Source organism: Stenella coeruleoalba (genome assembly GCF_951394435.1).
Source record: "Stenella coeruleoalba genome assembly, chromosome: 18".
Taxonomy (NCBI): Eukaryota; Metazoa; Chordata; class Mammalia; order Artiodactyla; family Delphinidae; genus Stenella; species Stenella coeruleoalba.
In genome coordinates, this window is record NC_137164.1 from 17,835,338 (window position 1) to 17,851,007 (window position 15,670).

Sequence of the window (15,670 nt, forward strand, 5' to 3'; positions counted from 1 at the left end):
TCAGTAGTTGTGGCGCACAGGCTTAGTTGCTCTGTAGCATGTGGGATCTTCCCGAACCAGAGATCGAACCCGTGTCCCCTGCATTGGCAGGCGGATTCTTAACCACTGCGCCACCAGTGAAGCCCTGAATGTTTCTTAACAACCATGTCAGTCTCTTCCTAGCTACTGAGCTGTCAAACTGAGTTTTAGTGTGTCTTATATTCAGAGTGGAGAAGGGACCTTTTGTGTAAATGTAGGCCAAGTGACTCAGACAGAACTATTTGTTTCCCAGGTCTTTGTATTTGGACTGAACTACAGTAACTGTCTAGGAACTGGAGATAACCAGAGTACACTTGTGCCCAAAAAGCTGGAAGCCTTATGTGGAAAGAAGATTAAGAGCCTTAGTTATGGGAGTGGACCGCATGTTCTTCTCAGCACCGAAGGTAAAGTGGGAATAAGTCCAGCTTCTGTTTGTGGGAAATCGAGCAGTTAATTCTAAGCTAAGGGGTGGTGGGTTTGTATCAGATATTGGATTTTGAATGATCTGTGTCTTAATTTCTGAGCGGAAGTACACAAAACAGGTAAAAGTTAAACACTTCAGGCTCCCTCTGGAACAGCCATAGGATGACTTGCAATTTAAGCAAACTTTTGAGGCTTTCGACAACTTATGTAAAGTTGTGGAAGATGAACTATAGCAGATGAAGTGGTCCTTCAGCCTAATTTTTCAGTGAATTGTTGTAGCAAGGCAACGTCCAGGTTTTACTCGGTACTTTTTTTTTTTTTTTTTTTTGGCTGCGTTGGATCTTTGTTGCTGTGTGTGGGCTTTCTCTAGTTGCGGCGAGAGGGGTCTCCTCTTCGTTGCGGTGCATGGGCTTGTCATTGCAGTAGCTTCTCTTGTTGGGGACCACGGGCTCTAGGCACGCGCGCGGGCTTTAGTAGTTGTGGCTCACAGGCTCTAGAGCGCAGGCTTAGTAGTTGCGGCGCACAAGGTTAGTTGCTCTGTGGCATGTGGGATCCTCCCGGACCAGGGCTCAAACCCGTGTCCCATGCATTGGCAGGCGGATTCTTAACCACTGTGCCACTAGGGAAGCCCACTTGGTACATTTTTAAAAACACAGTTAGTACTGGTTTTCCTTGTGTGAATCTTGAATTCAAGAAATCTCAGTTCTTTCCTTGGCATTCGTGTGGGTGCCATATGGAAAGAATGTGGGGTGGATTCTTCTTTTCCTCTCTGCCTCCCCAAGATCACCAGAGGGGCCTGCGCATTCTTCCTTGGTGATTTATCTGTACTGTGGGCACCCAGAGCTCTCTGAAAATCTGTCGTATATAACCCAGCTTCTTCCCTTTATGTTTTAGGCACATTAGTTCTTGCTCTCAAGCCTTTTGTTGGGTAAACTGTAGGGCGCACGTGGGAGCATTTGCTTCTCCGCCTTTCTGTCTCTAGCCTGGGGAATCACAGCTTCCTTGGATGTTGCCGTGGGTCTTGGTATTGAGCTTTTTAACAGCCTTTAACTTACATCTGAATCCACTCCCAAGTTCTCCACATCTTTCTCAGGCTGTGAGATCCAGATGTGAGCATGATTGTCTGGTAAGAGTGGAACTGGTGTGGAGTATAATGAGGTGATTATCTTGCCTCTGCATTGTGTCATCATGCCTTCCAGCATCACACGGGGTCTTTCAAGCAGTTGCTTCTTTGCAGACTGGTTCAGCTTGTCATCCATTGTGACCTGATGATTTAATGTTTTCCTAACACATGTTAATTTTAATGAGGCATTGATTTCTGACCATAAAATACTGAAGCAGTTTTTTCTGGAGCAAACATACAGAAACACATGCATTCGGATTCTTGGTTTTCTTCAAAGTAATGACCTTGGGCAACTATAACTTTTCTTCTGGAATTATTTTCAGAGTCCAGATCCTACAGTTTTAACTGTCTTGAATGTTACAATTAAGATATAAATAAACATAAAACACAAATATAAATAACTGTTGTTGTTTTTTTTTTTTTTTGCGGTACGCGGGCCTCTCACTGCTGTGGCCCCTCCCGTTTTGGAGCACAGGCTCCGGACGCGCAGGCCCAGCGGCCATGGCTCACGAACCCAGCCGCTCTGCGGCATGTGGGATCTTCCCGGACCGGGGCACGAACCCGCGTCCCCTGCATCAGCAGGTGGACTCTCAACCACTGCGTCACCAGGGAAGCCCAAATAACTGGTTTTCTTGTGGGAATAGTCTTCTTTTTGTTTTTAATTCAGTTTTGATTGTTATAATACATTTAATACAACATACATATGATACATGATATATAGGATGTTTAATGTATGTATGGTACATATATTTGTGTGTATTTTATAAGTATTACAAATAGTCACATAGTTTAAAAACAGTTTAACACTTTAAACCATCAAATAGTATATGGGTTTTAGTAGAAAACAGGACTCTGTCTCACTCCTCCTTACTCTTAGAAACTGCTATTCAGGTGGAATTACTTTTTAACTCCTTCAGGTGTTTTTTTCTGGTATTTACTCTCATATTTTTAAATTAACATGCTTATACTGCTATTTCTGAATTTTTTTACTTTAGATATTATCCTTTGACTTTTTGTAACAGCAGATAGAATTTAGCTCTCTTTCTCCTACCTTCCTTCACCTTATTGCGTCACTATAGGGATATCACCACTTTGGTTAAATCAGTATTCAGTGTTCACATTACTAGGAGTCGATAAGTATTATTTATAGCTGAGCCATCTCCTTTCTTATACAACTGTTTGTTTTCCTGGGCTTACTTGTTTTTCATAAATGTATGCTGGAACTCTTCTATAGCGCAGTATTTTTTTTTTTTTTTTTTAGCATCTTTATTGGAGTATAATTGCTTTACAATGTGTATTAGTTTCTGCTTTATAACAAAGTGAATCAGCTATACATATACATACATCCCCATATCTCCTCCGTCTTGTGTCTCCCTCCCACCCTCCCTATCCCACCCCTCTAGGTGGTCACAGAGCACCGAGCTGATCTCCCTTTGCTATGCGGCTGCTTCCCACTAGCTGTCTATTTTACATTTGGTAGTGTATGTATGTTCATGCCACTCTCTCACTTTGTCCCGGCTTACCCTTTCCCCTCCCCGTGTCCTCGAGTCCATTCTCTAGTAGGTCTGCATCTTTATTCCCGTCCTGCCCCTAGGTTCTTCGTAACATTTTTTTTTTTAATTCCACGTATATGTGTTAGCATACGGTATTTGTTTTTCTCTTCTGACTTACTTCACTCTGTATGACAGACTCTAGGTCCATCCACCTCACTACAAAAATATGGAATGCTTCACAAATTTGCGTGTCATCCTTGCGCAGGGGACATACTAATCTTCTCTGTATCGTTCCAATTTTAGTATATGTGCTGCCGAAGCGAGCACCAGTATTTTTTTTTTAATTTTTAATTTTATTTTATTTTTGGCTGTGTTGAGTCTTCGTTGCTGTGTGCGGGGTTTCTCTGGTTGCAGCGAGTGGGGGCTACTCTTCGTTGCAGTGCCTGGGCTTCTCATCGTGGTGGCTTCTCTTGTTGCAGAACATAGGCTCTAGGCGCGCAGGCTTCAGTAGTTGTGACGCGCAGGCTCTAGAGTGCAGGCTCAGTAGTTGTGGCGCAAGGGCTTTGTTGCTCTGCGGCATGTGGGATCTTCCCAGACCAGGGCTCGAACCCGTGTACCCTGGGTTAGCAGGCAGATTCTTAACCACTGCGCCACCAGGGAAGTCCCTATAGCACAGTGTTGCTTCTGGGCACCTCTGAGCATATCAGTACATCTCCGGAGTGTTCTATCGCCCTACTCTAGCCTGGACTGGTCACTCTAGGCTGTTGCACAGCCGTCGGCCTAAAACTTCATTTCACCGTCATCCTCGGATGTCCCTTCTTTGTTCTTTCTGGATCCTTTGTCCTTTCTGGATCCTTTGTCCTTTCTGGATCCCCTATTTTTTGTGTCCTGTGTCTTCCTCCTTGGATTATACCCTCATTTGGGTGAAACACATCCCTAGTAGCTTCTCAAGGAAGCAGGTGTGAGAGAAATCTTTGAGACACTGTTTTAAAATGCCTTTATTTTACCCATGCCATTAATCAGTGATTTGTCTGAGCAAAAAGAAAAAAAAGGTACAGTATTTTCTGTTCCAGTCCTTTATACTATTTTGAGTATTTGCCTCTACTACCTGGTATGCAAGGCTCAGTCCAGAGTAAAGGATCTCTTCCTGTTAGGACCCCATTTATAGCCCCTGAGGCTACTGGCATTGCTCCAGTGTAATCCCCTTGCTAACTGTGCGGGAGGCCTTCCCCCTGGGGAGTTTTCCCCATAGCCATCTGCAGTCCCTGGCTCTCTTGTTGACAGAATGGTTCTTGTTGGCATTTTGTGCCTCTCAAAGTGCAAGAGAAATATGTCTAGATTCAACCCACCTCTGCATTGCTGCAGCCCCACCGTGCCCATTCATTCCATGGACCCAGGTGGCCGCGTCAAGGGAGTGCACCAAATGGTCCACTTGGTGGTTCCAGTCAGCTTCTTGTGATGGGCATCAACATGTCCTACTTTAATGTGCCTCTGAAATTCCCAGAGTGATTTCATAGGGCCATGCCCCATGTGGGCATCCCTTTAACAGTCTAGTTTCCATTGCTCATCTACCTGACCGTACAGCCAGGCTATTGCCTATAGCCCATGAGTTGGTAAAGACCCAAACATACGGGTTTTTACCATTGCTTAATTCTTCCATCACTGCTCGGAAAACAGCCTGCGGTTCAGCCCACTGCACTGATTTATTCTTGACTCCTTCAGTCAGTCTTGCCATCCACTGGTCTTAATGTGGGCGCTCTCCAAATGGGATATTGTCCATTCACCTTGGAACTGTGTCTGTAAAGCAAGCGGCTCTTTGGTGTTCAGTTAGAGCTTCACAGGGCATGTCCACAAGGCAGTGGGTTCCAGCAGCTCCTCAGGCAGCTCCAAAGTCGGTCCTAGATGAAAAGAGGCTCCCTGCTCACGCCTGTCTGCATCCCCCCAGCAGCACGCTCCCCTGTAAACCATTTCTGTTTTATTATGAAACTCTTCGGGTCACCGCCTTTCTTATTAGAGGGCTTCTCCGACACCACCCAGGATGTTATGGGCATCTGAGGTCTCATGATTATTTTGTATCCTTCAATCACTGAGGCAGTCTCAATTAATGCCCAGGCTACTAATTTTCTCTCAAATGGTGTGTACCAGACAGCGGCATCTGGGAATTTTCTGGTCTAAAATCCCAGTGGTCACTGCTGGGAGGTGCTCCCGGGTTTGCCATGAGCTCCTCTTGCGGAGTGCAGGTGGCAGATACCCTCAGAATCATATCTGATGGGGCCGTAAAGCCGCGTAAGCCCTGGGAGAGCTGCCGCCCTCTGCTAATTCAGACACGGGCTGCTCTTGCGCAGGTCCCCACTCAGATACAGCTGTCTTCCGGGTAATCTTATAGATGGGAGCTAGCATGGTTTCCAGATGTGGAAGATGTATTCTCCAAATGCCAGGTAAACCACCCAAATGCTGGCTTGCTGCTGCTGCTTTGGTCCTAGGGGTGGGTGGCGACAGCAGTTTAGTTTAGCCTCTGGCGGAATGTTCTTCGTGGCTTCGGCAGGTTATTCCTAAGAATTTTACTGTTGGGGAGGCCCTGGGACCTCTGTGGGATTTATTAACCAGCCCCAGTGGGTCATGTGTGTCACCAAGGCATTCACATCACTCCTTGCCTGCTCTTCAGTTTCCAACATGGTCATAATGTCATCAGTATAGTGTATGATTGCACTTGAGACCTGTGTCAAGTCCAGATCCCTTCTGACCAAATTGTGATCGTAAGCTTGTGAGTTCAGATAAACCTGTGATGACACAGTAAAAGTAAACTGGGATCCTCCCCACATGAAGGCAAACTGCTGCTGGCTTTTTTCTGAGATCGAGAAGGAAGCACGTGCAAGGTCAGCCCCTGGGTTCCGGCTTCTGCTGGCCTGCTGCATCTTCTTTGGGGCTGAAGCCACGACCGGAACTGCTGAGGCTGTAGGCGGCACAACTTTATTTACGCCTCCACAGCCTACCGTTAGCCCCTAGGAGCCACCTGCCTGTTCCCCAGGCCTCACAGGGCTACTGTACGGTGAGTGCATTGGTACCAGTGTTCCAGCTTTAATTAAAATGGTGAGCTCTTCCTGTCCACAAGGTGTTCTATATTTAAGTTCAGCACCTGTGCGGGCTCAGGCAGTTCTAGTGGTTCCCATCTAGCGCCCAGTAAAACCGGCCTGAGGGCAGATTTACACGCCTTCTGTTTTACAATGTTAGGTTGGGGAAGCAGTCCCCAGTCTGATGTAATATCCATCCCAAGACTCCGTTCAGGTAAGGGGGATGCGTCCACATCACACAGAATCTGTTCCAAAACCCCAGTTTTCATTCAGATTTTCACTTGAGTCCCATCAACTGTTACCCATCTGTATCCCCCATTCTAACCTTAGCTGTTAAGACTTCACCAACAGGTTTTGGAATCACAGTGCATTGGGGTCCTGTATCAGAAAAGTTTCCTCTCCTCCCCAGGGCTGTTTCACCCACACATGTGCTTATGCCCTTGGGTGCCTTGCTGGGGGTCGGGCCAGAAGATCCTGGCCTTTAGGTCAATCTTTATCTTGATTAATCTTCCTTACCATTGCCCCAGGGCATTCCTGGTCAATTTTCTTATCTTAATCTTTACCTTCTGGCTTTTTAATGCCTTCCAAGCTGGGATAAATAGAGCGGACTTGTTTGGGGCCCTTTAATTTTAGAGACCAACATGGGGTCCCATTGGTTCACCAGTCTCTGGTCGTGCTGCAGCCACACCTTGGTTTCAACTGCATCAGCATCCGATTTATTCATCCCACTTTGTAACAACCGTTTGAAGACTTTCGCTCTGCTGGGGTGAGTCCCTTGATTCTCCCCTCTTTGTCTTTCCCTATTTTCATAATTAATGTTCTTAGTAAGGCCCCTATGGGGAAGTTGAGATAGCAAATTAGATAAGGTGTCTCAAACTGTTTGATTTTGTAGCAGTAAAGTTACATGAGGTGCCCATGTAACAGGGACCCCCTTAATTCACAGCATTTACCGTAATCTGGGTAATGGGCGTATTCAGTGGGTGACTATCCCAGTCATCGTAAAGCCAGTCCCACATGGCTTGCATACGAAGCATCTCAGCTGCTTCATCTGGGGTGTTCCCTCTGGCATCAATAGGGGGAGCTGGGAAATCCCTCTCATCAGGGATAAACAGACTTCACAGTGGCTTTCATCCAGTCCACCAACCTGGCCGTCCGCTCGGGAATAACCCCCTGAGTGTCTGGATCATGTACAGCCGCCTGTGATTGTTCAGTAGAGAGCAGTGGGTCCTGCATCAACGCAGACGTGCTCTTCCACCCTGCAGCCTTCAACGTCAACGACACAGCCCTTGAATTAGTTCCTCTCACAATCCGGTTCAGTAAAGGTTCCTCAGGAAGCTGCTGCTGCTGCTCCTCAAAGCAGGCCGGTTCCTTCACACTTATATCCCTTGCTTTCAGTTGTTTCTTGTTTTTGCCCTTCTCCTATGGGAACTATTTTCTTGGCGACCCAGAGGTACTCGAGGTACTTTCTGTTGCATAACATTTCCCTTTCTAGGCAGCTTCGAGGCTAATGGCTGGAGCTCAGATTGACCCAGATCTGAGCTTGAATCAGCATCAAGGCCAAGCCCTTTGTTTTGTTTTGGCTCTTGCATATGAAATAAGCGGGGAATTGTTTATTTACTGATTTAAAAGTATTCATTTATTTATTTGGCTGTGCTGGGTCTTAGTTGTGGCACGCAGGAGCTCCGTTGCTGCATGTGGGATCTTTGTTGCAGCACATGGGATCTAGTTCCCTGACCAGGGATTCAACCCGGACCCCCTGCATTGGGAGCGTGGAGTCTTGGCTACTGGACCACCAGGGAAGTCCCAGGGATTGTTTATTTAGTGTGCTTCTTATTTTGCATTTCCTTATATATCCATTGAGCCAACTCCTTGGGAGTTGCGTCTGCTCCCATTTCTAAACGGCATTGGTAACTTTCACCTTTAGTAACTGATTGCACCACAGCTGCAGTTTTCATACCATGGTGACTAGGTAGCCATCTGGGAATCAAAGGTTCCTCATTCTTGCCCTTTTATCCTTTGTCTTCAAAAACCACGTGTCTGTGAGCCAGGGCTGTTCTTGCAAGTCCTGTTTCTGACATCAATTGAATAGAGAGTTCCTGGACCCAGTTCTGTGTGTGTGTGTGTGTGTGTGTGTGTGTGTGTGTGTGCATGTGTGCGTGCGTGTGCGCGCGTGCGCGCATGTGTGTGTGTGCGCGCACGTGCACGCATCCCCCAACAAGAAGTAATTCTCGGGTACCAGCACAGTGTCCAGGAATCCAACACAATTCTGATACCACCTATCCGGAGATAGAATCAGATTCCATTGGTAAAGGGCTCAGTCCCACAAGACCACCCTCCACTTCAGATGTTGGTCACAAGCCCAGGTTGTTACCTGTGCTTCTGATTAACCACCTGCAAATCAGAGGTTCCCGCGACCCTCTCCTTGGGTTTTCCTTTGTTTTGGGCCCCGCCATGTGGCACGTGGGATCTTAGTTCCCCGACCAGGGATCGAACCCGGGCCCTCAGCAGTGGAAGCACAGAGTCCTAACCACTGGACCGACAGGGAGTTCCTTCCTTGGGCTTGATTAATCTGCTAGAATGGCTCCCGGCACTCCAGAAAATCCATTTACTCACTAGATTACTGATTATTATAAAAGGATATTAAAGGATATGAGTTAACAGCCCGAAGAAAGGACCTTCTGTCCTCGTAGAGCCTGGTGCCTGGCACAGTGGCACATGTAAGTGTTCTGGTTCCCCGACATGGCAGCTCTCTGAACAGGGGCCAGAATTAGCTGTCCTCTTGGGTTTTTATGGAGGCTTCATTACATAGTCATGATTGTCTAAGTCATTGGCAGTCGCAGTTAATTCCGCCTCCAGCCCCTCTCCCCTCCAACCCTCTCATCTTGTGGTTGGCTTTTCTGGCAACAGACCCATCGTCCTTAGGTGCTTCCAAAAGTCACCTCAGTCACATAACAAAAGATACCCTTATCGTTCTCAACACTTAGGATATTCCACCGGTTTTGGGAGCTGTGAGACAGGAACTGTGGGTGAAGACTAAATATACAAGATAAGTGTATTTTTGTAATCTGGATGACCAGATACGTATTTCTTATAAATCACAATGTCACAAAAAGAAATTAAGCTTGGAAGATGAGTTGAGCAAAGTACAGGGGTTACTGTTTCTTCTTTGAGCTGATTCTTTGTGTGCGGCCATCCTGTATAGATGGAGTTGTTTATGCCTGGGGCCACAATGGATATAGCCAGCTTGGGAATGGGACGACCAACCAAGGCATTGCTCCCATCCAAGTCTGCACCAACCTCTTGATCAAGCAAGTGGTTGAAGTAGCTTGTGGCTCACATCATTCAATGGCTCTGGCAGCTGATGGAGAGGTAAGTGCCCTGCCTTTATTCTTTATTTTTAAATTGTGGTAAAATACATGTAACATAAAATTTACCATCTTAACCATTTTTAAGTGTACAGTTTAGTGACAAGTATATTCACATTGTTACGCTACCCTCGCCACCATCCATCCACAGAACTCTTTTCGTCTTGCAAAACTGAAACTCTGTACCAGTTAAACATTAACTCTCTCTCCTTTCTCTTACTCCCAGCCCCTGGCAAGCACTATTCTACTATCTACTACTACTACTACTACCACCATTCTACTATTCTACTACTCTAGGTACCTCACACGAGTGGAATCATACAGTATTTGTCCACTGTGACCACCTTTATTTCACTCAGCATAATATCCTCCAGGTTCATCCATGTGGCAGCCTGCAGCAGAATTTCATTCCTTTTTAAAGCTGAATAATGTTTCATTGTCTATTTCGTTTATCCATTTATCTGTCGATGAATATTTGGGTCATTTCTACCTTTGGCTATTGTGAAAGTGCCTTGCTTTTCAAAAAAATTACCATATTTGTACTTGGATATGGTGTGAACATAGCAGCCCCGTGTGCGTCGCTAAGAACAGTATGGGAATGAACCCTTTTCCTAATACAACTTATATTGTGTGATCAGGACCACTCTTTTGAAGACAGTAGAGTTAATTCTTAAGGCAGTTGAGTCTCCTGCTTTTTGCTAAGATTACAAATCAGATGTGTATGACAGTGTTCTATACTTTTGTGTTTTTAATGACCCCCATCCCCTAAGGTCTATTTTGTTTTTCAGTAAATGTAATGATGTCATAGAAAATAACTTTACCAACATTCCAGTAGGTTCTGAACAACCTGTTCACCCCCCAAGTTCCATGCTTATCTTAAATGTTACTCATCCTGTTGGTTCTACCTTCCAGTCTTTTGTATCGTCTTGTTCCTCTCCATCTCCATAACCTTAGGTCAGGCCTTGTCATCTCCTGGACTGTTGCCGTGGTCTCTTTTATTCTATAGCTTTTTAGTTGGTCTGCCTGTGCAGTGTTACTTCTCTGCCCCCTGTGATTTATGAAATGCAGATCGGATCAGATCGTTCCCTGTTTAAAGTCCTTCAGTGCTGTTCCCGTGATTTTACTAAGTAGGGTAGGTTATGGGTGAACAAACCAAAGCACCTTAGGGAGATCCAGGTTTCATGGCTGGGATGTGCTGGAGCCAGGCCTAGCAGGCTTTATGTGCAGAACCTGCTGTTCCTAGTCTGTTTCTTGGTTAGTGGAACCCTCGTCCCCATTTTTAAAATAAAAGGCAACTGCATTGGAAGGGAACTTGGGCTATTTGAAAAGAAGTGCAGAAGAATGATGGTTGAAATTAGAACTTGCTAATTTGTGCAGCCTGGATTCCTGGTTTATTTTAACCTGAAGCATATGCTACTTTGGATAAATATTTGCATTATTACACTAGCTAGTCCTGTGAATCCACTTTCAGGAAGTATGGCAGGTTATTTCTTTTGTGCCTGTGAAATGAACCTGTAGCACATATTCTTTTTAAGACATCAGCCGTGGGTTTTAAGACATCACGTGGGCAGCCTCAGACACGTGAACTTAGGTAGAAAGTGCTGGCAGAGGAAAAGAGAATTGTGGAAGCCGGAACTCAGGATGTGTGAGGACCACTTCCCACAGGCAAGTGAAGGGGGTGAGAGGGGTCCTTACAAATTCTCCTAGTGATGGAGGAAGTTATCTCCTCTGCTACCAGCATCCCCCGTCCTCTGTAATTCTTCTCTCTGGTCACACTCTTGTTTGATAGGCTCAGTTAATAATTAACTTAAAGTGATTTGTAGTTTTGTTTTTCTTCTTTAACTTTGCGTAGAGCTCTATTTGTGTCTCCCTCCCTTAGAAATCTGGTTTTCAGGTTACGGCCGATCACAGGCCAAAAGGAAGCAGGATGCAGTTGAGGAGGGGAGCTGCTTGGAGCTGACAGACAGCAAATGAGAACTCAGAAAATGTCATCAAGAATAGCCTAACAACCCCATGTCATTCCTGTAGGGACAGCATCTCCTTAGTACTTGTGAGCATGACTGTGTTAGGACGTGGAACTATGATTGATAATTACAATGATGGTAGGCTTGTGTCATCAGGAAAATTTATATAATGTCTCCTTTTGGTGATTAGTGAGAGAGGGAAAAGCATAGTGTGGTTTCAAAAGTTTCGATGAAAAAAAATGACTATTTGTGCCCAGAGAGTTAGGCTGATTTTTTCATATCACTGTGGCATACTGATGTGGCATATACCCCATTTCCTATTGATGCCGGATTAAAAATCCTATATAGCTGCCGTAATTATAGTGGCAGTATAACGTAGTGGTTAAGAGCGCTGCTAGACTGACTGGGTTCAGATTAGTAGTAAATTCTGCTTGCTAGCTGTGGAGTCTCAAGCAAGTCACTCAACCTCTCTGTGTTTCTATTTTACATGTATAAAATGGGGATGATACTAGTACCTATCCCAGGGTCATCTTACAGGATTACTATGAGGATTAGATGGGTTAATGCATGTAAAGCACTTAGGACCATTTAGCACATTGTAAGTACTCATTAAGTGGGTTTATTTTTATTTTATGATTGTTACTGTGTGTTCGAGGTAGAATTTTCACCCTTACTCTTCTTTCTTTTTCTTTTCCCCTTCTGTTGTGTAGGTGTTTGCTTGGGGCTATAACAACTGTGGCCAGGTGGGATCAGGATCTACAGCAAATCAACCAACTCCTCGCAAAGTTACAAACTGTTTACATATTAAGAGGGTGGTTGGCATTGCCTGCGGTCAGACCTCGTCCATGGCTGTTCTGGACAATGGTGAGGTGAGCGATGTCTGCATCCCCCTTTCTCCTCCTACCTCCTCCTTCAGTGAAATGTCCTTTTCTTTCCAGGTAGATTCTGGAAGGAAGAGTGCTTTGTTTTCATAGCTCCTTAGACAGTTAACTGATTGAGGTTGTAACCACAGGATCTTTGCTCCTCATTATGAATTTTTAAATTCCAAGATTTATCTGCAAGTAAAGGTTCTAATGTGTTTTTGTCAGATCCAGATAGCCCAATGCTTATAGGTATTTGTTTGTGGTTTAATGTAGTAGATAAAAGAATTTAATACTACCTTTTTCTTCCAATGAAAAAGTGAACTATGCACTCTTTTTTTTTTTTTTTTTTTTTAAGTGAAAGCAGGTTTATTTAGAGAGATACTCATTGCATAGAGAGAATGCGGTCCATCTCAGAAAGTGAGAGCGGCCCTGGGAGAAACACACTCCACTGACAGAGTGTGCGGGCCATCTCAGAAGGCAAGAGGCAATGTGCACTCTTTAAAGTTAGCTGGTGATGTTTATAAGCAGTAACTCTAATGGGCGTGAAGGCTCTGTACCTACCTACATCTGGAATGTTTGTCCACAGGAAGAAGCAACTTGCAAAAGGAGAATTTTTGGTCCTGATTGTTATTGGCTACTTTAAAAAACCCACCTTTCAGTGACCTTCTACCATAGTCACCTTTGAGCTGATCGTTATTTCTATAAAATAATTCTGGTTGAAGCTTCTATGTCAGTGGACTTGTTACCACCTGTGCCTGTTTCAGTGCACAAAAATTATTCAAAGATGCTTCTTTGGACACAGATGTACGGCGTCCTGCATTGGGGTGCGAGGGTGGCTTAGAGTTTACTGAATGCTCGGCTTTGTTAGCTCACTTTTTTTTTTTTTTTTTTTTTGCCGTACGCGGGCCTCTCACTGCTGTGGCCTCTCCCGTTGCGGAGCACAGCCTCCAGACGCGCAGGCCCAGCGGCCATGGCTCACGGGCCCAGCCGCTCCGCAGCATGTGGGATCTTCCCGGACCGGGGCACGAACCCGTGTCCCCTGCATCGGCAGGCGGACTCCCAACCACTGCGCCACCAGGGAAGCCCTAGCTCACTTTTTGAATCAATCCTGATATCACGCCAGAGGGCTTCCGAATTCCTTGGGATAGTCATCTAACATCCTCCATTCCAGTATTTTCCACTTCTTTATTTTAAAAAATAAATTTAATTTTAAAATTATTATGTGATGATTTCAACAAAGGAAAACAAATGAAAGATACAAAGTAAAAAGTGAATACCTTTCCTTCAGTTTTGTTAATAGTTTGATGTATATCCTTTTGGACTTTTCTCTATAGTTAGTTATGTACGGTTGAGTATAAGTACCTTCTTTAAACAATGGGATTGTTATATCTACTGCTTTTTTCGGCCAGTCTGCAGCTTTTCTGCTTAACAACGTATGTTTTACCTGAATCTATTATCAGACCATTGATAGTTGCTTCCATTATAATAGTTGCTTAGTTTTCTTTGTATGGGTGTTGGTTTTCCTTGTGCATATGACCCGCACCCAGAGCTCTCCTGATGGGCCTTTCAATTGTTTTTTATATTTGTTTATAAACCTTGTTGCACTGCTTTTCTGTGTTCCTGTTTGTGAGTGTGTATATCTTTGCACACTCATGCAAGTATGTCTATAGAATAATTTCCCAGAAATAGGATTTCTGGGTCAGGGAGTATGTCATTAGAATTTTTGATAGCTACTGCCAAATTTCTCCCCAGAAAGTTCAAACGTATTAGACTTCTGGCATTGAAAGTACTTGTAACCATCTCTTGTCAGTACCCTAAACTCCACGTCCCCTTTTTCCCTCTGTCACCCTGACTGGAAAGGCCCTCGCCGATGCCCGTTTGCCCTGTGTTGCCATGGGGCTTGTTGCCACCCATATCTCGTGTTTCTGATTTGAGCCAGGCCTCTTGTCTGTTCCTGACCAGTACTTTACCCATGTCCCATGCTGGTCATTCTAAACCTTTAACACTCGCTGTCAAACCTATGCCCAGCTCTGCTGCTTTCAGCTGATGACCCCCTCTTGCTTAGGGCGTCTAAGGGATCGCCACATTCCCTTATGTCTCCTTCTTTAACCTCTTTCCTGGTCCCTCTTGTGGTGCCGCTGTCACCGCCTTCATTGGACCCTCATCAGAGCTCACCTGTTGGCTGATGAGAGATGAGGTTATATGTCGAGGTCTCCCTGCCTCTGGTCTTACACGCCGCAGTCACCCTTCATGTTGCCGCCAGCGTGATCTTTCCAGAATACAAATGTAGTCATATTGATCTCAGTTTTGGAATATTTCAGTGGGAGATGCACAGATGCATTGCACTTTCCTCGGTTTGTGTGTTGGCCCTTTGGGCCCTTACCTTTCCTTCTGTTCTCTCCCCAGCCGCCACCCCAGCTATCTCTAGCACATTCTGTGCCCTCCCCCTAAAATGCCTTCAGCCCTGCTCAGACCTCTGCTTTCTGGAAAGTCTTGCCTAAACTTTCTTCTGTGGCTAAATCCTTTCTCCTCTCTACCTGTAGTGCCTTGATTATCTCTCTATTATAGCACTTGCCGCCTGGCTGCAAAAAAATTGCATGTGTCCGTCTCTCCTGTTAAACTGTTTCCAAAGGCTTATTCCTAGTACCTTTCACAAGGTCCTGAGATACAGTAGGTACTTAGTAATTGTTAATGAGCCTCAGCTTCCTCATGCCTAAAACAAGAGTTCATGACTTGCCCAAGGCTATCCAACTAGTAAGCTATGGAGTCTGCTAGATTCTGTCATCCCTACCCCTAAAGCATCTTCTGTTTGGAGATCAGTTGTAGGATCACATTTAGTGGAATATGAGTGTTGGAAGTGAAAAAAGTATCTGATTTGTTTAGATGGATGGCATTTTTAGCTCTTCCCTCTTACCAGCAGTTTTAAAAGCCTGTTCTCCCCCTTTCTCTATCTAAGGTATACGGCTGGGGCTACAACGGCAATGGTCAGCTAGGCTTGGGAAACAACGGCAATCAGCTGACCCCCGTGAGAGTGGCAGCTTTGCACAGCGTTTGTGTGAACCAGGTATGTATGGTGGACCCTTAGGTGCTCGTCCCCGTCTATCTTCCCTGCTCTGACTTGGCGGAATATTTGCAGGCTCTTAGTTCCCCTACCAGGGATCGAACCCATGCCTCCTGCAGTGGAAGTGTGGGGTCCTAACCACTGGACCGCCAGGGAATTCCCAGAGATTTACTCTTTAGTAAGTCTTTTTGAAGAGTACCCTGGGCCTTCATCTTCCACATTTAATATTATATCTTTCCTAAATTCCCATGATGGGAAGCAAGACCATGGTGCTGGCACACTGGTCTTG

General features: G+C 45.2%; 1 protein-coding gene across 15 annotated transcripts in view; it reads left to right on the forward strand.

Moving 5' to 3' along the window:
- RCBTB1 (RCC1 and BTB domain containing protein 1) overlaps positions 1 to 15,670 on the forward strand; it is a 149,100-nt gene that overhangs the window by 113,546 nt on the left and 19,884 nt on the right. For 12 of the 15 annotated variants that reach the window (XM_079903179.1, XM_079903184.1, XM_079903181.1 and 9 more), the window contains 4 exons: positions 272 to 422; positions 9,331 to 9,497; positions 12,168 to 12,326; positions 15,277 to 15,384. In XM_079903179.1, the coding sequence (XP_079759305.1) occupies positions 272 to 422; positions 9,331 to 9,497; positions 12,168 to 12,326; positions 15,277 to 15,384 (585 nt within the window). Of the gene's footprint in view, positions 1 to 271; positions 423 to 5,883; positions 6,895 to 9,330; positions 9,498 to 12,167; positions 12,327 to 15,276; positions 15,385 to 15,670 lie in introns of those variants that run through there. The other 3 variants (XM_079903176.1, XM_079903175.1, XM_079903177.1) reach the window with 3 other exon arrangements.